Source organism: Monodon monoceros, unplaced genomic scaffold, assembly GCF_005190385.1.
Source record: "Monodon monoceros isolate NGI ecotype Baffin Bay Population unplaced genomic scaffold, NGI_Narwhal_1 Super_Scaffold_1, whole genome shotgun sequence".
NCBI classification, from domain to species: Eukaryota; Metazoa; Chordata; class Mammalia; order Artiodactyla; family Monodontidae; genus Monodon; species Monodon monoceros.
The window spans coordinates 69,102,890-69,129,777 of NW_021703765.1; the positions used below are offsets into that span (position 1 = coordinate 69,102,890).

Genomic DNA, 26,888 nt, shown 5'->3' on the forward strand with positions numbered 1-26,888 from the left:
AAATAGGGCCACGCACTGTCCTGATTGCTGGAGCTGAAAGTCTTATATCCCATGATATAGGACTTTCAGTGCTAAAATCAGGGCAGTCTCAAACAAACCGGGACATCTGGTCACTCTACACTTAAGTCGGGGACAAGCTAACTTTTAGAGCCTAACCCAGCCTGCTGCCTGTTTGTAAACAAAGTTTCAATAGAATTCAGCCAAACACATTCATTTATGACACAGAGTCAATCGCTGCATTCATGCCATGATGACAGAGTCGAGAAGCCTGCCAAACCCGAGATATTTATGGTCTGGCCCTTTAAGAAAAAGTTTACTGGCCCCCAACTCTACATGACAGGTGGTCAGTTGTAGGAAGGCCTTGTAGGGTGTAGCCAGGCTCCCCCTGTGAGGAGGGGCCGCTGGGTGTTAACGGGAGATGGGCCCCATGTGGAACAGAGGGGTCAGGGTGGGCTTCTGGGGAGGATGGCGTTGATGTTTAGAGGGGTATCTGGCTGAGATTTGGCGGGGGAACCAAATTCCGTAGGCTTGAACTGGGTCACGGGAGGTGCTGAATAAAGTGGTTCCTGAGGCCAGCACCCTCTGTCCTCCAACAGCCTGAACCCCACCTCCCAGCTGCCCAAGGGTACAGCAAGATGCCTCCTGAAGTAACCGCAACAGCCCGTACACGGGTCTTCCTGAGGGGCCTGGGGCTGGGCGTGAACAGCAAAGGACCAACTCTCCACCTGAAAGAGGCACCTTGGTACCTTGAAGAGTTCGTTCAGCCATCGCTTGTTTACCAAACATTTACTGAGTGTCTGTGCTCTCCCGGGCCCCGAGCTGGGCCCTGGGAGACTTCGGGGAACAAGGCAGAGCCCACCCTAAAACAAGGCCACAGGGGGAGGCGAGGGAGGGCGGGACAGGGGTCACTCTGTCATCAGATGGAAGTTCATTGGTCCACAAAGTCCCAAAGAAGCCTGTAGCCTTGGGCTTTCCAAGCCTGCCCAGCCATCACATGCCCAGCCCTCACCCCGGGCTCCTGGGAGAGATACCCCAAACCGGGAGTGACAGGAAATGAACTCAGGAATGGTGCAACCCCCCCCAAAAGTGCCCCCTTCCTGTGCAGTGACCATGGCCACCAGAAGAAAGTGGCAGTGGGGGTGTGGGCAGGGAACCCAGAGTCCTCCTGGGCACATGGGGATGAGATTCCAGCAGCCGTGGGAGGCATTAGAGGGGGCCAAGAACACATGGGAGAAAAAAAAAAAAAGAACACATGGGAGGCAGGGAGGTGGAGGCGGCCTCTCCAGCCTCCACTGGAGGCTCCGTTTGCCAGGCCTGCTTTGGTGCCTGGACCTTGACTGCTCTCAGTCCCGTGTAGGGCGGCCAGGGTTCCCACCCTAAACATTCCCATCCCCAGGCGGCTCCAAGGAAGCCCGGACCCATGGCATAGAGCCTGGGTATGGGTGGCGGCCCAGCGAGGCCACTTGGGGGGCTGGTCCTGCTCAGGCAGCCTGGCCGGGAGCTAAGGGAGGAAGCTGTGCAGGGTGAGGTCATCCCCCTCGCGGTCCTCCCCAGACCCCGCCTTCAGGCCCTGGCTCTTGGCCTTGGGCAGGCCCCCGTTGGCCATGGCAGCTGGCCCCTCACCCCCCTCGGGCAGCAGGGATGAGATGCAGACCATCTCGGTGGGGGAGTAATTGCGCACGGGGTACAGGTGGTTCTTGCGGGACAGGCGGATGGCCAGCACCACGGTGCATACGAGGAAGATGGTGGCCACCAGGGCCAGGATGAGGATGGCCAGCAGACACTGCTTCACCGAGCTGGGGTCAAGCAGGCCCTCTGTGGAGCTTGGGGCCACAGAGCTCCGGGGGAAAAGACTCTGACCATTTTTCCATTTGTAGATCAAGTTATCAGATGAATTGCCAACTGCCACAATGGTGCTCTTGGGAGGGTCAGAGGGCACAGCGAGGGCTGTGGTTAGGCCCCTTGTGGTAGCAGGTCTTGTGGGCAGGGTCTTCACAGTGGCTGGATCTGTGGGCAGGGCCCCTGTGGTAGTGGGCTCCATGGAAAGAACTGCTGTAGTGGCCAGTTCCGTGGACAGGGCCTCTATGACTGTGGGTCCCATGAACAGGGCCTCTGTGGCAGTGGATTCTGTGGACAGGGTCTCCGTGGTAGTGGGTTCTGTGGACAGGGTCTCCGTGGCAGTGGGTTCTGTGGACAGGGCCCCTGTGGCAGTGGATTCTGTGGACAGGCCCCCCATGGCAGTGGATTCTGTGGACAGGGCCCCTGTGGACAGGGCCTCCATGGCTGTGGATTCTGTGGACAGGGCCCCTGTGGACAGGGCCTCCATGGCTGTGCGTTCTGTGGCCGGTGCCATTGTGCTTGCTGGCTCCGTGGGCAGGGTCTCTGTGGACAGAGCCTCTGTGGCTGCAGGTTCTGTGGCCAGTGCCGCTCTGCCTGCTGGCCCTGTGGACAGGGCCTCCACTGCAGCTGATTCTGTGGATGGAACCTCCATGATGGGAGGGATTACAGTGACTGGTTCTTTGGTCAGAGTGACCAGTATGACCAGTTCCATGCTCACATTCCCAGTGGCTGCCCCTCTTGCATCCAGGACAGCAGGGTCCCTTGTGGCCACCTCGAGAGTGGTTGGCTCAGGTGTTAAAGGCCCTGCAGACTCTCTCTGCTCCAATGTTCCCATCACAGGCAGAAGCTTGGGGGCCTCGGTGCTATAGTTAAGCATTTCTGGAGGGTCCGTCTGTATGTCATAGTCATATATGTCGGAGTCGTCCTCATCCACTTCTCTCCGGCCACGGACAAGCAGGGGGCCTGGGGCCTCCTTGGCTCCATCCTCCCAGGTCTCCCACAGCTGGAGGCTGCTTCCAGGGCCCAGCAGGGCCAGGAGCAATAGGAGTTTCAGAAACATGGCACCTGGAGGGGGATACGGACAGAGGGATGTCAGGATAGCTGTACCCCTGGACCTGCCAAGCACCCTCGACGGCCACAGCTGGGAGCTCATCTGGCCCGGGGCATCCTTGTGATCCAGCACATGCCTGGTGCACAGAAGACCCTCAGCAAATAGCAGCTATTATTACTTACCAACATCAATGAATCCGTCTGGGGGGTAGCCCTTCAACTTCCTCTACATGGTGCATAGAAATGCGTTTGCCTCCTTATTCTTTTTTATTAAAACTTTTTATTTGTGGGCAAGACAATCTACTGGGGTGCGGAAAGATAATATTAGATCTTCTAGTTATATTAACTTTGATGTCACTTCTTAATTTCTATTTTTGTATACATTTATAATATATTATGAGTGCAGTGGTACTTGTATACAATTAATAAATAGGCCAATGTTCCTATATCATCCACTGATGGGGTCCATGAGCAAGTTTGGTGGCTGCAGGTTTGCAGGATAAAGCTGTTCATTTGGCCCTTTGAGGCTTCTCAGAGTCCGATCCTGACTCTTCTCTCCACATCATTCTGTTCCACTTTTCCTTATCTTGGCTCCCATCCCACACAGCCCTGTCCTGTCCCTCAGATTCTCAGTTTTCTCATCCTTTATTGGTGTCTTGGCTTGGCCCAGTTCCCTTTGGCTGGGTCCTCACTTACATGATGGGGATGACAGCACCTATCTGGAGACTATTGTGAGGATAACATGAGGTGATACCTGCAAAGCCCTTAGCACTTTGCTCCCATCTCCAGCTCCCACAAAGGGCAGCTACTTCAGTTCTTTCAGTAAATCTATCCCATAAGTCCTCAAGGGCCCAGAGCCATCAACTGCTCTATCTGGGGCCAGGAGATAAACTCAAATCTTTTCTGAAGAGGCTGTCCTCAGCGAGTTGACAGTCATCTCATTTGCCTGTGAGTAGGGAGGGCCACTGTCCATCCTGGTATCACCCCTCAGCCTCCCGAACAGGTAGCCAGAAAGGGCAGTGCCTTTCCCTTTGGACATCTCATTGATCTTTCTACTTGGCCTTGTGAACGCTCACGCCCTCTGGATTTCCCTCTCTCCCCTTACGCTCCCCCTGGCACTGGCTGGTATCTGTGGGATTCAAACTCTTGCAGCTGAGACTCCTGTGGTGACCAACAGCTGTGTTCTGGGGCAGGATTCATATATCACTCGATTCCCTGACATAACACCCTTCAGCAATATGCAGTCCCAGGCACAGTGTCTGGGGCAGAGCCTGGATAATTTCCAGTACCTTTCCTTGTTTGTTTTTTTAATTGGAGTATAGTTGATTTAAATGTTGTGTTAGTTTCAGGTGTACAGCAAGGTGATTCAAGTATACATGTATTGATACATATATCTATTCTTTTTCAAATTCTTTTCCAGTTATTCAATAGCTTTCCTTGCACTTCATGTAATTCGGGGCAGAGAGCAATTGTTCATCATTCTTTGAGTGACTGTAACTCACTCATGGATCCCTCAGCTTCTAGGCTCAATCCAACCTCTCACATGTTAGTTAGAATTATGATGGTTTCTAAAATGCCAGCCTGATTTTATCTTAAAATAATTTCTTAAACCAAACTTAATGATATTTGCACCAGACACATCTGGCTCTCACAGTTGTCCTCACTTTACTGAGGGGGGATGAGACTCAGAGAGGTAGAGCAACTTGCCCAAAGCCACACAGCTGCCGAGTGCCAGAGATCAGATTCGAAGCCAGCGAGGACTCAGGAAGGCTTTGTGGAGAGACCTGATCTAGTTGGAGGGGCAGAAGGAGCAAAGGCTTGGAAAACAGCTTAGCTTGATGGGTTTGTGGCTGCTATTGGGGACCCAGCTGGGGAATGGAGGGCAAAGTAAGAATAAGGAGGACCTTGAAGGCCGTATCACCCAGAAAGGTCAGCCCCCTCTGTACTGGGTGCTATGAAGGGCACAAGATTGAGGGCACAGATTTTGGGGTCTAACAAAATGATGTTCAAGTCCCAGCTCTGTCCATTACAAGAGGAATGACTTTGACCCATATCTTTGCCTTTCTGAGCCTCAGTTTTATCTGTAAAATGGGAAAAACAAACACTACCCATCTCACAGGGCTGTTGGGAGAATGCAATGAGATGATGGATTCAAAGGTTCTAGGCTCACAGTAGGTGCTTAATAAGTGTGTTATACACACACACACACACACACACACACACACACACACACACACACGCACACACACTCTTTGCCTCTGAACTTGCCTTTGGGAGGCAGACTGTTTTGCACAGGGGGTCGAGTTCCTTCTCGGGGGAAGAGAATATGGCCTAACCTTGGCCCCACTTTCCGGCAGGTGGGGGACTTTAGGAATAAGCCACCAGCTCTGGGACATATTTCATAACTTGAAGACTCACACCCACCACCCCCACTTGGGCAGTTCTCGGTTCCTGGAAGGCAGAGCCCTCAGTCACTTCCTGGAAGCAGAGAGGGAGAAACAAAAACAGAAGATGCAACCCACCAGTTCCTGGGTCAGGGAGGTAACTGGGCGAGTCAGGGAGGCTGGGAGGGTACTATGGAAGGGACCAGGTTGTGTTCCCCAATGTGGGCCCTCCCCTTGCACCCATCCCCACAGTCCCCTGCACACAGAGGCAGCCTGGGGTGGAGGAGAGACCACTTATCCGCTGTGTAACCTGAGCAGATCGCTTCACCAAGTGTGAGCCTCAGTTTCCTCATCTGTAAAATGGGCGATACTGTCTCAAAGATGAGAATGGAATGAGATGCTGTAGGGAAGATCCCCTGATGCTGGCATCCAGCAGGGGCGCTGTGGACAGAGGAGCAGAGGAGAGGGGGGCCTCCAACTCAGGGAGAGTACAGAGATGGCGACCTCCCTACCTCCCTACATTAGGGAAGCAGTTAAGGAAGCTGCAAAGACCTGTGTGAGAGCAGAGACCTCCCCGCCTCTTTGGGATGCAACCGTGAGCACTGGGGAAACCAGCATCTCCCTGCCTGGGCCTGTCTAGGGCGACCAGCTTATCCCAGACATCCGCAGTGTTAGCACTGAAAATCCCTCGTCCCAGTCAGTCTCAGGCAATCCAGGTGCCTAGTACCTGCCATACTGTGGGCTTCAAGGGGAAGGGACCAGGGACACAGCAGCGTCTAGCCAGGCCGTGGCTGGGCAGGCTTCAGCCCATGTGACTGAAACCCACATGGCTCCCAGAGGCTCTGTGGCTCCAAAGAGGCACACAGTTAACAAGGAGAGGAGCAGAGCGTAAGCACTGTGTATGGCAGGTAGGATAATAACTTTAATCTTTGCTAAAACACATTTATGATACATTATAAAACCCCCACTGCGGATGGATCATTTCAGTATCTCATCATCTGGGGGCCTCATTCATCTTCACTCCAGCACTGGCTGCTATGGTTCCCGTTACACAGATTAGGGAAGCAAGGCTCAGGGCAGTGAGGTCACTTCCTTCAGGCCCCACCTTTCACCTCTTCTCTCCTCTGATGGCAGGAAAACAGTCACTTACCACAGGAGTGGGGTGGGCAGGGCTCAGAGAGAGGCGCAAGGAGATGCCACATCCTATTTTTCTTGTTGCTTGCTTAACGGAGGAGGTCAGACACTGCCCGTTTCGTCTTCACCCGAAACCGGGGTGCTTCTGCCCCAAGCCCCACCCAGGCTGTGTGGAGGAGCGAGCTGCCAGGGGCCACACCCCAGCTCCGGAGACCACGCCACATGGCTGCCCTGGACCACTCAGGAAAGGTGCTTGTAGGACTCAAGAAGCTTGGGACCTCCCATTTGGAATCCTGAATCCCAGGAGTCCCAGCGTTCAAGAGCTTGAAATCTCAGGATCCAAAAGACTGAGCGTCTCAGGGTGTGGGTTGAGCAGCCTCGAGAGAGGGGATCCAGCGGGGGCCCAAGTGTCCCCCCAGATCGCAGCACAGGTCTGAGTCCTGCTGCACTGGACATGTAACCGAGCAGGACCCTGTGGGGCCTTCCCAGGACAGACCCCCCCCCCATATGCCCTGCTTTAGCTCCTCCCTGAAGTACCTAGATAACAGTATCTGATGCACATTTCCTGAGTTGTTTTACAAATGCTAACCACCACCCCCCCCACCCCCACCCCCACCCCCCCGCCAGATGGAAGAAATTAACTACTTGATGACCCCAGACCTGGCGCATGAGGATTGATAATGTTAACCCCTGTGATGCCACCCTGTTACCTCACCATCAACCAATCAGAGAATTGTGCACGAGCTGATCACAGTCCCTGGAACTCCCCTCCCTCACCTGGCGTTTAAAACTGCTTTGCTAAAACTCATCGGAGAGTTTGGGCTTTTTGAGCACTAGCTGTCCTAGACTCCTTGTCTGGAGCCCTGCAAAAAACGCTGCACTTTCCTTCACCACAACATGGTGTCAGTAGATTGGCTTTACTGCACACAAGCGAGCAGACCCCAGTTTTGGTTTGGTAACAGACAGGACCTGGCCCAGCTCAGAATCAAATCCAGTAACAAACCAGATCCAGTCCCAGCCCTGTGGCTTACAAGCTGTGTGATCTTGGGCAACTGAACACACCTCTCTGAGCCACAGGTTCTTCACTTGGAACACAAGATACCAGAAGCGCCTACACTTTGTGGGGTTGTTATGTGTTAAAGTGAGCTGATCCAGGTTGAGCGTTTAGCACAAAGTAAGTGCTCAATAAAGGCCAGGTGTTGTCATTGTCATTCTGCATGTAAGGCCACATCCCTGAAAAATCTACAACCCTGGGACAGCTTTGACACACTTCTGACCTTGTCACTCAGAGAGAGCTGGGGCCAGGAGCCCCAGAAACCTGTCTGCACAGTAAGTCCTGGGTGCCATACACAGCCTTGGTCTCCTCTGGTTTGTGTATCAAGTGTAGACAATGTGCTGGACACTGTTCTAAGAGCTATGCGTGAACTATTAGCTCACTTGGGCCCCACAGCCTCCTCGTATTAACCCCACATGAAAGATGGGGAAACTGAGGCCCACTTGGTGCTTACAGTCACATGGCCAGTAAGAGAAGGAGCAGGAACTTAAACCTGGTTGGTCTTGCTCCAGAGCCCACCTCATAGTCACAGCTCTGTACCACCTGTGAATATGACCTGGCCATTCTCCGGAGCCAAAGCAAATGCTGCCTCCTCCAAGAAGCCTTCCCAGATTGCCCAGGCATCATTAGTCCAGTTGTTTAAACCATTTTTAAAAAATGTTTGTTTACTTTCAAAACATTCATTCCCATCAGCTCATAAACACTAAGAGGACAGGAACCACAGACATCTTACGGCTCACGCTACACGCCCAGGGCTTAGCAGACGGGCAGGTGCTTGGTGGGCGCTGTGACATTGGCCCACTGGAGCACAGGCACTGTGGCTGCCCTATGCCCCCACCAGACCACAAGTCTCCACAGGATCCCTGGCCCCCACAGGCCTGGCATCCTGGGGGCTCATTAAAGGCGTGTTGCAGGAGTGGACACAGGAGTGAGGCTGGGCAACAGGCATACAGTTGCACAGGACGTGCCACCTGCAGGAGTTTGGCCTCACATTTGTCATCCTGCACTTCCCAACCTTTTCTAATCAATTACCCCAGCCCTATCAAGGAGCCTTTCCAGACATTACTTTTCCTAATTACCACCTGCCCCCATGAAATTTTAATACTGCAGATATATCTGTTGAATGTTCTGTGACCCTTTACAGGGACACAAACCACAGTGATAGCTAAGATTTCTTTTGCCTTCCCTCCCACCCTCCAAAAAACCCAACTCTCAACTGTCGTACCTAAATTTGCTAGCCTGGTACGGAGGAAGTGAGGTCCTTTCACAAATGAATTCACTGAGACTTACAACTGGTTTTAGTTTAACAACTGACAACTTTCAGGGGATATCTGTCTGTCTGTAGACAGATGGACCAACACACAGACACACACCAGCCATCTGTAACAGAGAAGAACAAGCCCAACTCCATCTTGTATTTCTGTCTTTAAAAGATGGGGAATATTTCAACTATCCCTAAAGAGTGTCCTCTGGGGATTACAGCTATGAGCCCATGAGTAAGAGGAAGATGATATTTTATTGTAACAGTGTGTGGCCACAGTACCTGTTAGGATCTAAGGAATGGTGGCCTTTGAACGGCTCTCTAAATTACAATACAATCCTGAAATTAGAGCTATTCTGTGAAGAAGCAAGGAAGAATGATAAAATCCCCTACATGCAAGCATTTGTGCTATTACATCAGGATGAGAAAAAGTCAGACAGTTGTCGCCTTACGGTATAAAGGCTTGAAAAGAAACCCGAGGCAAGAGCTGTCACACAGGAAGAAAAGGAAGGGAACAAGAATGAGGATACATTGCTTCAAACCTTAAACGCTCTCCTGGCTGAGCTGGGTCCCAGCCACTCCAGCCACTATGCCAGTACCTCCACCTCTTCCACTGCCTCCCATTCTTCTTGCTCCAGCCCCAGTTCCCAACCCCGGGGCTCAGGTAGTGGTCAGACTGGCTCCCTCTCCTTATAGGGATCAATTATTTTCCTGGGCACAGGGACCTTATCTGGTATCACCATCTAAGACCCAACAGGGCACCCAATTTGGACTGGGAGCCATCCCAGAGCAGGGCAATTATCCCGTAGGGGGGCATAAATGAAAATGGCCACCTGGCTGGGTTTCTGTGGATGCACAGTCCCTTGTCAACCCTGGACTTGTTTAATTGGACAATCCTCCTTATAGGGAGAATCCTTTCCGAATGACAGAATTGTTTGCTTCCATTTTTGCCACCCATCACCCTTCCTGGACAGACATACACATTCTTCTCAACATGATCCTTACAGGAGATGAAAGGAGAATGGTCACTGATAAGGCCAGGGAAGAAGCGTACCAGCTCCACCTAATGGACCCAAATGGTACACCCAAAGCCCACCTGGCAGCACCCACAGTTGAACCAAATTGGGATCCTCAGTGAGGCAGCACTGCCCTAAGTGCATCTTGGCAGGGCTTCGAAAAGGGGTCCCAAAACAAAAGAGTTTGAAAATATTCAAGAAATTCAGCACAAATCAAATGAAGACCACTCTGAATTTTTGGAAAGGATTTATCAGATCTACAGACATTATACTGATGCCAATCCCAAGGGCCCTAAAAATACTAGAAAGATAAACATGAACTTTATCAGGCAAAGTGCCCCAGATATCAGGAGATACCCAGACAGAAAGTTACAAAAATTAGATGGTGCATTTGGAATGAATCTTTCTCAGTTGGTAGACTTTGCTTTTAAGGTATTCAAGAGCAGAGAACATAAACAGAAAAAGAAGGCACAAGGTGAAATGTACTTTTCTAATTGTTGCATTGGATCCCTGGAAGAAAGGAGGCTCTGAGAAAGATAAGCCAGCACTAGGTAAAGAACAATGCACTTGTTGTAAAGAGAAAGGACACTGAGAGAGAGAGGATGCCTGCAATTAAAGAACAAGAGGGCTAAAGACGTGGAAGCAACATACATGTCCAACAACAGATGAATAGATAAAGAAGATGTGGTATATATATATATATATATATATATATATATATAATGGAATACTACTCAGCCCTAAAAAGAACCAAATAATACCATTTGCAGCAACATGGATGGAACTATAGATTATCATATGAAGTGAAGTAAGCCGGAGAAAGACAAATATCATATGATATCATTTATTTGTGGAATCTCAAAAACAAGATACAAAATAACTTATTTACAAAACAAAAATAGACCCACAGACATACAAAACAAATTTATGGTTACCAAAGGGGAAAGGGGTGGGGGAGGGATAAATTAAGACTTGGGGATTAACATATTCACACTACTATAAATAAAATAGATAAACAAGAACCTATTGTATAGCACAGGGAACTATACTCACTATTTTGTAATAACATATAAGGGAAAAGAATCTGAAAAAGAATAGATATAAATATATGTATAACTGAGTCACTGTGTTGTATACCTGAAACTAACACAACATTGTAAATCAACTATACTTCGATTAAAAAAAAATTGTTTTTTTAAAGGAGGGCTAAAAAAGGAAAGGAGTGGGGCCTCTCAGATGTAGAAAGGGAAGATGATGAATGAAGAGACCCAGGGGCTCCTCTGGATTTATGACACTCAATTCAAATATCCCCACAGGAGCCCCAGGTAAAATTGACAGTGGGAAGAAAACTGATTGACTTTCTGGTAGACACAGGGGCAACGTATTCCATGCTAAACACTAAGTTGGCACAGAGAACATCCCAGTCTACCCCAGTCACTGGGGTATCAGGGGAAGTACAGAGCTGACAATTTATTTCAAACCATTGGAGTGTCAATTAGGAGATCTGATATTAAAACGTAGTTTCTTGTACATGCCTGAATGCCCTATCCCCAACCTGGGCCAAGATTGCCTCTGTAAACTGAATGCTCAAGTGACTTTTTCACCAGGACAACTTGATATCAGAGTCCCACCAGAACATGCTTTAACACCTACAGAGGGCTCTCCTAGAAAATTCAGAAAAACAGACAGAACTTGATCCCCCTGAGGTCTACAGAAAGGTAAGATGAGAAGTGTGGGCTGATGGTGCCCCAGGAAAGGCAAATTATTCCTCAGTTTGGATTGCCTAACGCCAAAGTGACAATGGGCTTGCTTTTGTCTACAAGTATAACCCAACAGGTATCATATTGATTGGAAACTACTCATTTACCTTGGGATAAGGCCTTGCCAGTCGCCCTGCGACAGATTAGAGCGGCTCCCAGAAGCAAGCTTAAATTAAGCCCTTTTGAAATATTGGATGGTAGGCCATTATAGGTGTCTGCCCAGGCAGGAGAATCTGTAGCCAATAGGTCTGCAGACTTGGACTTGCAAGCCATCAGAAGATCTTAAGTTGCTGTTAAGATCCTACCAGCCTCCTACCAGATAAGTAACAATGAATTTACTCTCCCATTTCACTTGTACTTGTTGGAAAGGAAATGCTTTAATAAAGCTATCTGTTTGTCCAACAGGGGAAATATGCAAAGACAGCTCAGGGCAGAGCAGCCTAGGTGCCCTCATCCCAAGTGCTGGAGTTTATATATATGTTCAAGTGCTTGTCTAAGTGTTGTGACAGGGCCATAAAAAGGGGGAGCAGTATCCTCATAATGCAAACTGCTTATACCCAGCCTAGGACTCGGGAATACTACCAGTTCCAAGTTGATAAATTCCATTCCACCATCACCCCCTCCTTACCCCCGTTCAGCAGGAAGTAGCCAGAGTGGTCGTCGCCCCTTATCCTGCAAGATTGTGGAATGGACATTGACAGTAGGGAATTGTAACAGAGAAGAACAAGCCTGACTCCATGTTGGATCTATTCCTTTAGCTCTAACCTTTGTGCTCTGTTGCCTCTGCTTAGTCCTACTGGCTCTGCACCTTTGTAAAAGAATGTCATCTATAGCTTGAAATATTCCCGGGCTTGACCTTTAAAGGTATAACACTTTTCCATTCATATGGAGATTAAAAAGTTGCAGAACAGAAAATAACAATTGTCTTGTTGGAGGTTTACAGGAACATTGCAACCAGAACTATGTGGACAGCTGCAAGAACAAAGGATTCCAGCACCAAGAAGTTTGCAACAACCAGCCACACCCCCTCCCCTTTTAGTATACAAGAAGCCTGAATTCTAACTCAGGTAAGAAGGTTCTTTGGGACACTAGTGGGCCATCTTCTCAGTCTGCTGGCTTTCCAAATAAAGTCACTATTCCTTGCCCCAACACCTTGTCTCTTGATTTAGTGGCCTATCCTGCATCAAGAAGTACAACAGGTAACAATCTTATTTCCTTCTAGCCAGAGGCCACACCCACTGTCTTCCTGCTCCAGCTCAGCAAAGGAGACTGAGAGACAGAGGCCTTGGCTCTTTGTGGGCTCCACGAGGGTCCTGCAGCCAGATGGGGCCACCACAAGTCCAAGCTCGGCCACCTCCCAGCCATGCTGCCATGGGCTGCTGCTTCCCCCCTCTGAGCCTTGGTTTTCTCATTTGTAAAAAGGGGGCAGGGTTCTCAGATGATTCCCTGGCCCCTCTGAAGGCCTAGGTTCCCAGGGAATGCTCAGCCTGGCATCCCAGCCCATTCCACTGAGTTTCAATCTCCCCTGTCTGCCGGCCAAGCCCAGTGAGGGAGGCATCTACCATGTAGGGTGTGGCCTGCCCGGGGGCCGGGGAGCCACCTCCTGAGGAAAAAAGAATTCCAGGAGACCAGAGCCTGCCTGCCCTGATCCTTGTCTATGGGCGTGTGTGTGTGTGTGTGTGTGTGTGTGTGTGTGTAAGGGGACACTGCTTTAGCTACCAGCCCCCCACCATTCTCTTTTATGCCCCTAAAGCACCCCAGATACAAAAGTAATAGGAGTATTCTAATCATTATTATTTTCTCCTTTGCTAGCAGTAGTATCTTAAAACTAATATTTTAATAATTTGCTGTGGACAAGCATCATTTTCTCAATCCTATAAGAATGTGAAGAACACAGTTTGGAAACACTATTTTTATGGATCCATAGCCTGAGCAAATCCCTTCACCTCTCTGGGCTTTGGCTTCCCAACCATGAAAGAAGGAGTAGGATGATTTTTAGGGAAATGCTCCTGATTTCTCCAGTTTTTTGAATTCAGAGTAGCCCCTAAACCGGCAGCTGCTGGCAAACCTGACAGGAAAGGCAGAGCAGGATCCGGAAGAAACAGCAGAATAAGGCTACCAACTCCAGGCAGACCTCAATCCCGAGTGCCCAGGGCTTTGGGGTGTCCTTTCCAGGGGCTGCCCCCCAGCCCGCCCTTGGCTGTCAGGCAGGCCTGCTGGTCCCTGGAGACCCTGCCACCCAGCCACTCCCTGTGGTTTTTGCAAGCTGGCACTTACCGTGCTCAGCAGAGCACGAGATGGCTGCCTCGTGGGCCCAGGAGAAGCGGCTTCTCTGCTTTAGTAACAAGGACCCAGCCTGTGCTGCCAAGCACGGCTGTGGCACCTCTGCTGTGGCCTCAGACCGCTCCAACCCCCAACGGCCGTGTGTAAAAGAAGGAAGCAAAAGTGTGGTTACTCAAGGCCACGTGACGGCCCACACCTCCTTGTTTGTTGCAGCTTTGGGGACGTTGATCAAGCTTGGGTGTGTAGTAGGAGAAAGGGCCTGCTGAGCCCGAGGCCACTCTTGGGTTCCTGTAACCATGAAAACACCTAGAACCACATGGAAACTTGCAGGGGAGGGGTAGTTGGTGGGGGAGGGGGGCGGCCCAAGCTGAGAAATGCCACAGCAAGAAATGCCACAGCACTACTCCACGGGGATGGAGTGTGGAGGTGAGAGGGCACCCATCCTGGAAGGGAGGGAGTGACCAGATGCAAAGGAGGATGGTGGGGAAGCCAGCAAGTAAACTGGTAAACAGACCGTTAGGACACAGTGTGGTCACGTCACCCCGGGGTGAGCCAGGGAGGGGCCCCTAACCCACCCTGGGTCGGGGGGGGGAGTTGTCAGGAGACTCTTCCAAGGAGAAGTGGCCCTTGAGATGACAAGCAGGGGTGGGCTGGGCGGGCAGCCCAGGAGGAAAGCAGCAGCCCAAGGAGAGCGTAGAGCAGGAGCCACGGCTGGGAGGCCTGAGAACGCACAGACTCTCAAGGAAGCCAAGGAGGAAGGGCTGTCTCCCAGGGTCTGGCCAGTGGCTTTGTACAAGGTGGGGCTCAGGACACATGCAGAGAGAGGTTCACATCCTGCCTTGCACACAGGTTGTTTTAAACTGAAAATCAGAGCCCCAGTGGGTTGTTCACATGACAGAACCTTGATCACTTTAGGAAGCTACAGCTGGAAGGGGCCCAAAACTCAGTCTGTACAGACAGGGAAACTGAAGGCCCCAAAGAGGAAGGGAGACACTCAGAGCTTCCCGCTCCTCCCCAGCAGGTGGGGGAGTAGCCAGCCCTCCGGGGCAGGGGCTGAGAAACTCTGAAAGCCTTACCCAGGAGAGGAAGGCCACTCCCCGACCATAAGCATTCCAGGTACGTCTCTTCTAGCCTGGGTTCACAAGCACTTTGGGGGCGGGACAGTCTCTCTGCTAGGATCTGCCCTGGATGTCCACCCCGAATCCCAGCGCATCCTGAACAACAGCCCATCACCAGACCCACAGGTGTGAAGCCGATGGCAAGATCCCTAAGATGCAGCGGTCAAGGAGAGCGAGCGGACCAGGAATCAGGGACCTGTGTGACCCTGGGGTGACTTCCCCCCATCCAGGTCCCAGTTCTCTATCTATAAAATAGGAAACCTCCAAAGATGGAAGGTCCTCCAAGAACTGGGGAGGATGCTGATGACCAAGTCAGAGGGGCACGAGGGCGGCTCTGACAGGAACTTCCAGCGGGCCAATCGCCCACCTGTCGGGGTGGAGAGGGGAACAGCCATGACTTTGCAGCAGGCAAGACCCAGACTGTCTGGGCTGACAGTCTACACAGTAGAGCGTGACTGACCATCCTGGCCCGCCTGGGACTGAGTGGGCTCCTGGGATATGGGACTTCCAGTACTAAAACTGGGTCAGCTCCAGGCAAAGTGGGATGAGTTGGTTGTCCTAGAGCAGGGACCAGCCCCTCCCAGGCCACAGGGCCAGGGGACCTGATCATTTGTTCTATTCTGAATGGGGTATCAGAGGTTGTTAGCTTCACCTGCGGCACTGGGGTGGGGTACTGGCCAGGGGGTCCAGAGCAAGCAGATGCAGAGCCCCCCAGCTCCCAGATGCCTCCTTTCCTCCCTGACCCCCATGCAGCTACAAGCTGCTTCTCAGAAGATTTGGGCACAGCCTGGGGAAAAGTTAATTCTGCCACTGTCCAGCCCCCAGTCCCTTATGCCCCTGTGAGCTTTGAGAACCAGCCAGGAGCAGTGCCCTGGAAGGGACCACTCTCAAGATCAGGGGCCTCGTAACTGGCCTTTTACAAGCTGCGTGACCTAGGCAAGTCACTTCTCTGGAGCCTCAGTTTCCTCCCCTGCAAAGCCTCGTAATACAAACGCTTAACATTTCCTTGGCCTCTGCTATGCGCCAGACACTGTGCATCTATCCTCTCGTAGGCTCACGGCAGCCTTTGGAGGTGGGGATGCTGAGGCTCAGAGCAAGGCTGTGCCTTTCTCAAGATCACACAGAGTCAGCGGCAGAGTCCGGGGAGACAGAAAAAAGCCCCCAAACCTCCACCCCTGGCCTGGGATCGTGCTGGCTGAGTATTTGAGTGCTGGTGAATCTTCTCTATACCAGCAAGTGCTCTATGTAAGGGGGAAGGCAATAACTTAGCAGCAGGTAAAGCTATGTCAAGGGAAGACTTGTGCTGCTAAATCTGCCCTGTAGAGGAGGAAATATCGCTAAGAGGATACTGGTTCTTGGTGCCTGTGCGAAGACCATGAAAGCACAGCACACCTCGTGGCACATAAACACCTGTAAGATGCAAGCATTCAAAGTGAGCAGGTTTCCACTTCCACAAACGGAACCCAGAAAAGTACTCCAGAATGCCTTCAAAGATTGAAGCAATGGTATTCCACCTAAGAAACACTGGGAAGAAACATTCAAGTCCCATGCAATGGAAACCTGTCCCTTAATGGGATAAGACGCAGGTGTTAAAGTCCCATTTATGCTGAATGCTTGTAAAGCACTCACACCTTGTTAGGTGTAAAAGCAGGGGTCTAAGAATGTATAAACAGCATACTTTCAGGGGTGTGGGTGCTTAGAGGATGGACTGAAAAAAAAGCTTAGAGTGCCCTGTAAGCATGACAGTGGCCCTTTCTATTTTCCTTTTCTATAATTTTAAATAGAAAAATGTATATAATGATGTATATGTCAGCTTTATTATCAGGAAACAGATTTTAAATTCTACGAGGACTTTACAGACACCCTACATTTCAGGATGGCTAGACAATCTGCTGCTTTTGTCTGTTTCTAACCTTATGGGGTCTTTGGGGGACAGCTCCTCCCACCCCCTAAGCTTGTGTTTTTCGGGGCTGCCAGCCATGGTTTCCCAATGCCCCCCGGCCACAGCGATGGGACCAACGATATCACTTCTCCAAATGCTCCTCAGCCTGACTACGGAAGATCTCCGTGGAAGATTCTCTGGAGGGGTTTAAGGAACCTGCTCATATCACAGACTAAACTCTCAAGAGAACAATGCATTCCCTAGAATAGAATCAGGGAGCTTTTTCTGTAAAGGGCCAGAGAGCAAATCTTTTCAGTTTTGTGGCTCTGTCAATAACTATTCAAGTCTGCAGTTGTAACATGGAAACAGCCGTGGTCCATATGTAAATGAATGAGCATGGCTGTGTCCCAACAAAATTTTATTTACAAAAACAGGTGGAATTCATTTACAAAAACAGGTGAATTTGTCCCACAGGCTGCAGTTTGCTGACCCCTGGCCTAGAAAAATGGGAGTCACTGGCTATGAGGAGAACCAGATTGGAAAAGGGACCCACCTGGTCCCCACTGATGGGCAGAAAGAAACACTGGTCCCCTTAAGACTACACTGCTGGCTTTCTCAGTGCAGGGCACATTTATTGAGCCCTGACAAGCGCCGGGCACTGGGATAAGCCACAAGCAGGACACACACTGTCCTTGTCCTCTTGGGGCCTTCAGGTTAGTGGTCAGGCCAAAAGCTACCAGGTAGGGCCACTGAATGCAGCCAGGTAGAAAACACAGCCCTAAGAATCAGGAGAATTGGGTCCTTGCTTCACATTTTCTATGTGGCTTTAGGGAATTCACTTGAGCTCTCTGAGGTTGGCTCATCTGGAAAATGGAGATTTGAATGCTTAGTGCAAAACAATGTAAGGACTCAGTTAAGGCCTGAGAGTAAACAGGTAGGGCTGCCAATATATGCAGAGGCCAACTGCCTCACCTCTTTGACTCCCTGAGTCCATTTACCCTAAAACTCAAGAGCAAAACCTGCCATAGGTTTCAGGACGCCATTCCTCAATGTTTAAGAGCAGAAGCCCCTTCTTTGCTCCAACTGCAGGAACTCTCTCCCTATGCAGGTTTCAATGGCTCCCCATTGTTTTTAGAATAAAGACTCAAATCACCAGCATGGCTGGCAATGCTTAACCACCCCCCTCACCCCTGGCCTCATCTCATTCACATGCCCCCTTGTTCTCTGCTCCGGCTCTTTTCTAGCTCCTTTTATGTTTCCCCCTGACACAGGGTCTTTGCATGCGCAGTTCCTTCTGCCTGGAGCAGTCTTTACTGGTCATCACCTGGGTAACCCCTCCTCACTCTTCAGACCCAGTTCATGTGCCCCCTCCTCAGGAAAAGCCTGTCCTGTCCACCCTGTCCCATTCTGCAATCTCAGAACCCTGTGCCCCTCTCCAATGTACATGGGATTATCTAATAAATGTCTATTTCCCCGGAAGCCCCAGGAGAAAACCATGTCTGTTTTGTTCACTGTGGCATCTCCTGGGCCAAGCACAGAGCCTGGCACATAGGAATAAACACTGCTAACATTTATCAGGTGCTCCTCTGTGCCAGAGAGTGTCCTAGGCTCTTGATATATGCTAATTTGTTTCATCGTCACAATTGCCCCATGACGTAGGTACTGTTAGTATTCCCATTTTATAGATGAGAAAAACCAAGGCCCAGAGAGATTTAAGTAATTTGCCTAAGGTCACACAGCTAGTTAGTGGCAGAACCAGGGTTTGATTACAGAGCCTGCATTCAATCAGATAAAAGGTTGTTGAATAAATATGTAAGTAATTCCAGCTTTTCCTGGCTGGCCCTGCCTGCGATGACTGGTCCAAGGGGATGCAATGCTCCCCACCACCCTCTAACCTGAAGTGAGCAGCTGGGGTGTGGAGCAGGAATTACAATCAGCAAAGCCAACGCGTGTTAAGTTCCTTTCTCTACCGGAGTCCAGTGGTGGGCTAGCCTGGGAACAAAGACCCATTTATGGGCCTTTTGGGAAAATGTGGTCCTGGGCATTAACTAAAGCCTGTTACTGCTGGAGCAGCCCCATCTTAAAGGGAACGGCGTGGCTCCTTGGGCCGCCAACTGGACGACGAAGGATTTGATATCCAAACAGTCCACAACCTCCTTATACTCGGACCCTCCCAGATGATCATTTGTGCGCTAAATGCGGTTGTGCTTCCGTCAGCTGATGGGCAAAAGTGCTGCAGCTGCCACAGGGTGACGGTCACAGCCTCACGGTGGGCACCCAGTCCCAACGGCCTCACCACTGCCTGTACAGCTCTGCCTGTACAGGCCTATCTGGTTGTTGCTCCTTAGTCGTTTCTGGTTGTGGAGTGCGGTGGGAAACCGTCCTTATGAAACTTAATACCATAGAGACAAAGAGAGCAAGCATTAGGTGGCCAAAGCCAGCACAGCTTAGCTCCATCGTGGTATTCACCAGACATAAGCTGGTCAGTTATTGAGGAAAACGAGAAAAAACATACAAACAAAAAAACACTTGTGGACTTCTGGAAATATGTGGATAGGCAAGGACAGGCCAGGAGTAGCTGAGATCCAATCATCTTTGTAATTTGCTGGGGACCCGTGGGGCCCCTCCCTCACAAGATGTCCACTTCCTGTAGGACCCTATGCCCATTTCCCTGAAAATGGAAAAAACTGCAGGAAAGGGGGGGTGGCGTCCCATAGAATCATGCCTGCCTTCCTAAGTGGCCATCATGCCTCCTAGGAAGCTGGGGCTCAGGGAAGGGCCCAGGTGGGCCAGACCGCAAAGCCTGTGGCTTCCTCTCAGACAAACAGGAGTCCAGCTGGCAGCGCAGCAGTTTTCAAATTTACCCACAGGACACTTTGTTCAAGTGAAAGCCAAGGTCTCATGAAACAGAGAACAGGGATATTCTAATAAAAGGCCCAGCCCTGGAGAGGCAGAGGGGAAGCAAACCCAAATGCCTGCCCTTCCCTTCTTCCTCCCCACACACCCTCTTTGACCCAAGGGAGGGCTCACAGGCTGCCACTGGTTCATTTGAATGTCCGAAGGGGAAACGGCCGCTTTGGGCGCCACCACAGCCAGGACGTCATTCTGTTAGGGGAACCAATGACCCAAACTGCCCTCCCTGGCAAGGCCCAATAGTAACCACTTGCATGAGTTACCTGGCAACAGGACCTCCTGGTGAGGAATGCAGAACTGACAAGCTACCACCAACCAGAAGAATTCGGGAAAGGTCAGGAGACGCCGGTCCATATGTCCCTACCAACCTCCCAGAATCCTTCTCGCTGGAATCTATCTTGGCTGAGTGACGCGTGTGCCACCGGGTAGGACCATGAGTCAGAATGATTGGCCAGAGACAACCCGGAAACTAACCCCATCACCATTAAACCCGAGACCGCGAGCCACGTGGCAGAGCAGTTCTCCTGGGTTCCCTCACCCTACTGCTCTCCACCTGGGCGCCCCTTCCCAATAAAGTCTCTTGCTTTGTCAGCACGTGTGCCTCCTCGGACAATTCATTTCTGACTGTTAGACAAGAGTCCACTCTTGGGCCCTGGAAGGGGTCCCCCTTCCTACAACAATTCCCCTCTCAAATGGGAACAGAACTTTGAGGAGTTCACATTCAGCCTGATTCTGGCTGCCTCTGAGGAGCTGGCTGCTGGGATGGGAGCCTGCAAAGTAAGCCAGTCCTCCAGAGTGGACAGGGACTCTCCAGGGCTCACTGGGTCAGCTTAGGGTGGACAGTGGCCAGCGCAGGGGCTGGTCCCAGACCTAGAAGGCCAGACGGCAGTCAAATCTAAAGTGCTCTAGACTCCATGAGTTTTCCAAGGAGCACAGCAGCTGAAGAAATCAATGTCTCCAAGGAGCCACCCCAAGCCTGGGCTTGGCCCTAAAGGTACAAAGATGAAGAACTCTGGACCTCAGAACTCAAGGGGCTCTGATGAGGGAGACAGAGCTGCATGAGGCACGAGTTTTGGTTGCAGACAAACTCAACTCAAACTGGCTTAGGTGGCAGTAGGATTCCTGGGGTAACTCACGCAGCAGGATCTCGGGCATGGACTTAGGGAGCAGAAGGGACCCAGAGTGCTTTCTCCATCACTGTGTACCTGTCCTGCCTGCTAGCTCCCTGCACCCCCAAATCCCAGGCCTTTGTAAAGGAGAACTCAGATTTGCCGGCACTGAAGGTGGCAGGCTCGCTGGTCCAGCCTGGGTGGACTGTGGTCAGGGGAGGGTCATAATCTGGAAGCAAAGCACTGTTGCCCAGATAATCCAATAGGTATCCCCATCTCAGATAATAATGTCTATATTTTCAATTCACTCATTCAACAAGTATTTATTAACACCATATGCCAGAATCTAGGAATAGCATAGTCAAGTTCCTGTCCTGTTCTCATTCAATTTGGGAGAGACAGAAACTCAATGAGTTGATAGAGCTGGTGGTGATAGGTGTTATGAGTCCTGCAGACACTGGGGGTGGGGGGAAGGATGGGTGGTCCAGAGAGGACAGCACATGTGAAAGCTCAGAGGTAGGAGGCCTTGTGACAAGGGGACATCAGGAGACGAGGTCAGGAAGTCGAGGGCCAGCCTCAACTTATTGGGAGGATCTTACAGCCCTTATTGAGTGGGATGAAAAGCCAATGGAGGGTTTTGGGCCTAAAAACAAGAGTCAGCCAACTTTTTCCTAAAGGGCCAGATTGTAAATATTTCAGGCTTTGTGACCATTGGGTTTCATTCTAACTACTCAACTCTGAGGGTGTAGAGTGAATGCAGCCATAGATGTTGCTCAAACAAATGGGCGTGGCTATGTTCCAATAAAATTTATGGACACTAAAACTTGAATTTGACGTAATTTTTACTTGTCACTGGGTTTTTTTTCCAGCCATTTCAAAATGTAACAAAGCTCTTCTTAGCTTGTGGGCTGTACAGAAACTTTCAGTGGGCTGGATTTGGCCTGTGGGCCTTTGTTTACCCAACCCTGCCTTCATACCTTAAGAGGTTGCCCTGGCTGCTGTGTTGAGAACAGACTAAAGCAGGGGACAACAGGAAGCTTGGTTTGGAAGATGTGATGGTTAACTTTTACGTGTCAACTTGACTGGGCCACAGGGTACCTAGAAATTTGGTCAAGTACTATTCTGGGTGTGTCTGTGAAGATGTTTCTGGGTGAGATGAACATTTGAATTGGTGGACTGAGGAAAGCAGTGAGTGAGTGGGTGGGCCTCATCCAATCAGTGGAAGACCAGACTGGAACAGAAAGGCTCAGTAAGCAGGAACTCCTTGCCTGACTGCCTCTGAGCTTGGTTTTTTGCTGCCTTTGGACTCAAACTGAAACACTGGGTCTCCAGTTGGCTGACTGGAGATATGGGAACGTGGCCTCCATAATCATGCGAGCCCATTCTTATAATGAATCTCTCACTATGTATATGGACACATCTTATTAGTTCCGTTTCTCTGGAGAACACAGTACAGAAGCAGCTCAGCTCATTTCACAGATGATGGGGGCATGAACTAGCAGGGTTACAGCAGCGGTGTGAGAAGTAGCTGGAATATGGATGTATTTTGAAGCTGGAGCCAACACGAGTGGCTGAGAGGAGACAGGAACCAGGTGGGAGGGAGGAAGGGGCAAGTCAAGGGGGCTCTCCTAGGGGAAGCTGAAGAGCTAGAGATAAGAGGGGAACCACCTGTGTCTCTCTCAGAGATCTTGACAGATTCTGTTCTAGAAAACATCACTCTGGAAGCAAAAAAGGGAACAGGCGGGCAGAGGTAGAGGAACCAGTTACAAGGCTGTTCAAACAATAGTCTGGTCACTCTACAAGGGGGGATTTCTGGCAGGTGCCCAGATGCCCATATGGGATCTCCACCTTGCCGTCTTTTGTGACATTTTAATCCACTGCCCTGGTAGAAACTGGCCAGGGCAGTAAGAACTCGCTTGTCACTTTGGGAACTGCAGTTGAGAATGGCAGTACGTTAACCAGGAGGTGCTTTGTCTACCTTCTACAATCCAAATAGCGTCTTGGCACAGAAATGAACCTGCAACAACTTTCTATTATGTATGGGGCAACTTCCCAGTTCTCAGACCTTGTCGCTTAGAGCTCCAAAGCTTGGATTTTGTTGCTGAAACCCTGAAGGTTGATTTCTCGACCTTCAGGGAACTGAGCTTCCGTCCAAACAATGTTTCCTGGCTGGGCCACTTGGTCACTGGCTCCACTCCAATTTTCTGCAGGCCCCTTAAAATCTCGTATTTCCTCAGTGAATGCCAAGATGAATGGAACCATGGTGGGGAGGGGTGGTTTAGAAATGAGTAATGAGAAGATAGCAGGGCTGTGAAGAAGGTGAAGGCTGCCCTGCCCCCTCAGCCGCTGTAGCACCTCAGGGGCCCCAGGACTCTGTGCGTGACCCGTTCACACTGTGATCGGTCTGCATCACCTGGACTAGTTGGCCGTGAAGGTGGGGAAGGTACTAACTTTATGTTTGAAGCCCTCAAGCAGAGCACCCGACACCAGGCCAGCTCCTTGCTCTTCCCCTTTCAGACACTGATGACTGTCCGTTTCTTTCAACCCAAAGCTTTCCCTATACCCACAGCAGTCTGCCGGGCCTTTGTCTGAATCGTTTCTCTCCAGGGCTGCTCCAAACCCACCACATCATCCTTTCCAAAAATATTCATTGAGTCTTTCAGATCAGCATGAGGAAGCCTCCATTAAAACAACAACAACAAAAAACTCAGCACCTAGTGATTTTGGTAGCAGAAGAGATCCGTCCACTTGCTTTTCAACTGCTTCCCAACCTCCTGAGCTGAGTGCTTCAGTGGATTAACTTCCGGTCTGACCCGGCTCCCCGGGAAACTGGACCAGCACTGCTCTCCCCTCACGGAAGCTGGGTTCCTCCCCCCAACACTCCCTGCCCCCCATTCATGAACTCAGGCTCTGAAAATCAGCTTTCTCACCCAGTTTCATTTCCATGCAGTAACGTGAAACTACACTGAATCTCAAAGAGCCCACCAGCCTCTCTCAACTCACCTTCCTCAAGGTTGCAACCCCCATCTACCAAACTTGGCAGCCACCTGACCCCTGAGGATCTTTGGACCTGGAGTAATTTCTCTCCCTCCACTTTTCCATTCCAGGAACTTGCCCCAAGCACACTATGACTAGCGTCTCCTAGCAAACTCCTTCCACTTCTAAGTTTGTGTTAAACCAGTTGCTGGTGGACTAAATTCCTGGGGGCGGGACAAAGAACACTGCTATCTGCACGTCAAGACCCTCTCGGACTTAAAACTGGACACACTCCACCAGGGAGGTGAAACCATCCCATTCAAACAGAGGCGGCAGCTGGGACTCGGATTAAGCATACTAAAATATATTATCCCATATTGTATTGGTTGGAAACATATTTCCCGGTTTCAGTGGCCTTTGCTTTTTGGACATATTGAATATGTAATTCGATTTTTACGCAGCCAACCTATCTTTTCCCTTGTGATTTATTCTATTGCCAGTCTGAAGTCTAGATAAAAAGGGACTTATTTTTACTTCTAAATTTGAAAACAAAACTACTGACCCCATTAAGCATGGACACTGGTGTTGCTGGGAGGCGCTAAGGAGTCCCTGCCCCCAGAGCGACTTTAATGTCCCACCACTTCCTTCCCCACCACTGACTTACGATGCCTGCTTTAAGGTACTATTAATTTCTCACTCATACATTACTTTTAATAACTTCTTTCTGGGAATAAAGACATTTATAGGAAATTTAGAAATTCAGAAAAAATCCAATTAATGAAAAATTACCCACAACTGCTACCCTACATAGCAACATTTGTGGTCTTTACCCTACACAGAAATATTCATTATTATCAATATAGGCACATATCCCTAAAAGGGTTTGTCAAAAACAATCTATTCCGGGGTGGTTAATAACTGAGCCACCGTCTGCTGGACTAATTTTCACTCTTCCAGTTCCCAAACATGCCTCCCGCTACTGTCCTTGGGACAAAATTCCCAGAGGTGAAAATCCTGGGCTAACAGGTAAGAACGTCGAAAACTCCTGACCTACCCTGTCAACCTGCCCTCGGCAAGAGTACCAATTTACACACGCTCCCTCCAGCAGTGGAGGAAAAAACATTTTTCATGTGAAAAAGGAACAAAGGGCACTGTGCAGCTGCCCACCTGCAGAAGGAGAGGTGTGTGTCCTTGACCGTCTCGGGTCTGTGACCCAACGATGGCTTTAGGACGTGGGAATGTGCTATCAGCAGAAAGGGAAGGGCTGCTTCGAGTTAACTGATTCTGAAGAGCCAACCAAAATTCTTCTGGACACAGAACACCAAGTACAGCAAGGGAAGTAGGCTTTAAAAAATGGAAGTTCTCCCTCGACGGGGCCTGGCTGGCTGTCTGGGGCTAACGTGGTAACCCTGGGTCTTCTGGCAAAGGAGCGAGGCGGCCAAGGTGAGAAACCAGTCGGTCGTAAACGCCCCACACCACGCATCTGCCCCCTGACTGGGGGCACCGAGGGGCTGCAGACGGAAACAGCCGACTTCCACTTCCTGCAACCACAGACGGGCTGACAACGACCCTGGCCGCCGTTCTCCTCACAGACTACAGCAACTTCAGGAAGAGGGTGTTTGAGGACGGGAGGCTTTGTGCCAAGTAGTCATCATAGTGACATTTAGAAAAACCAAATGGAGGGAAATTCTTTGCTACCATCACTGAGATGTCATGGGACAATGTTTCAGTGCAAAAAGGGAAGAGGAGAGAGGGCCAAGAAATTCAAGTGACCTTGAAAACCTTCTGCTGGAATAAAAAGCACAGCTAAGCCAGGAGTACTGGGCTTCCTACTGAAGAAAGAGCTGCTTTCCAAGGCCCCCATTCCCAGGGAATCAGCTTGTTGTGGGACCCATGGTGGCCGCGCAGTGGGCTCCTTGGGTGGCCAGACGTGGCTATTCCTCTCACTTGAACTCTACGCAAGTCTCATCCCTCCTTCACAATTCGGGGCTCGTCCAGACTAGGCTATCTGCCCCAGATCCGCCCCTGGCAGAGGCTGGAGGCAGGATAGACCCCATTCCACCTGCGGAACCTGGGGCCCACCCACATGTGCCCCGTACTTACCCCCTGAGAGGGTGGTTCCACCGAGTCAGAGACGCTGGGTCAGGCAGCAAGCTGCGTGCTGCCTCAAAGACAGTGGGCGTGCGAAATAAACACGGACACCGTTTGGTAACCAATGATTTTTTTTTTTTTATCTTTGAAAATGGAAGCAAGTGTTTTGACAGAATACGATGGCCGCTCTATAAGAGCCGATCTAGGAGTAATTCACTGGTTTTCCTCCGGGATAGCACGGATTTAAAAAAAAAAAAAGGCAAAACAGGAAAAATAATCCACAGAGCTTGAGGCGCCCACTGAGACTGGCAGGGAGTCCGTCCATTAAATAAGCCTACACTACACACTAAGATCAGGATAACTCGCCCTCACCCTCCTCTTCTCTCCGAACCGCATTCCCTACGGTGTTTCACCGCCATCAACAATTTTGTTCACTTAATTAATTGGGTGTCTGAACCTTAGAACACTTCTGAATCTTAAAAATGAAGGTCCTCAGCAGATTATGTTGATAAAGAAACACATACAGGTTTGAATATAAATCACTGTTATTGTTTTCTTAACACCTCATTATCCACTTTAATATTTAAAACACACACGCACGCACACACAAAACCACACCAAACATTCAGATGCCCTGAAACCATGGAGACGGCAATCCCACGACTGGTAAAGAACACGGTACCTTCTTCTCTATTCAAACACGAGGATGGCTTGACCATGCAGCCCAACCCACCGACGCCACGCTCTGCCTCAGCCTGGGTCCCTGCGCACAGACGCTTCCAGCCAGTCCCAAACCGTCCCCACGCCAGCAAGAGCACGTGCAAGCGTCCCCGCCGTGGTCCTAATGCTTGACACGATTCCCGTTCCACCACAGGCACTCAGCCCTTCCAAAGCAGAGGCTCTTTAAATCTTGTTCCTCAAGCACGCACTCTGAGAAAATGGAAATGGAGAGAAGTCCCAGCTAACCCGGGAGTGGGGCAGGCCATGGGAGATCAGTGTCTGGCCGAGGGCTGGGTAG

The 26,888-nt window shown here is 50.4% G+C and overlaps 1 protein-coding gene across 2 annotated transcripts; it reads right to left on the bottom strand.

Moving 5' to 3' along the window:
• Nucleotides 1–771: 771 nt before the first annotated feature.
• Nucleotides 772–25,943, bottom strand: SELPLG (selectin P ligand). Of its 2 annotated transcripts, none has more exons than XM_029224642.1 (2): nt 25,883–25,943; nt 772–2,904 (listed from the first exon to the last, which is right to left on the bottom strand). In XM_029224642.1, exon 2 carries the CDS (start codon nt 2,897–2,899, stop codon nt 1,502–1,504), a length of 1,398 nt encoding a protein of 465 aa, XP_029080475.1. In that variant the 5' UTR covers nt 2,900–2,904; nt 25,883–25,943; the 3' UTR covers nt 772–1,501. The 2 variants fall into 2 exon arrangements, with proteins under 2 accessions (XP_029080475.1, XP_029080465.1); XM_029224632.1 differs by lacking the exon at nt 25,883–25,943 and adding an exon at nt 13,776–14,119.
• Nucleotides 25,944–26,888: the final 945 nt, after the last annotated feature.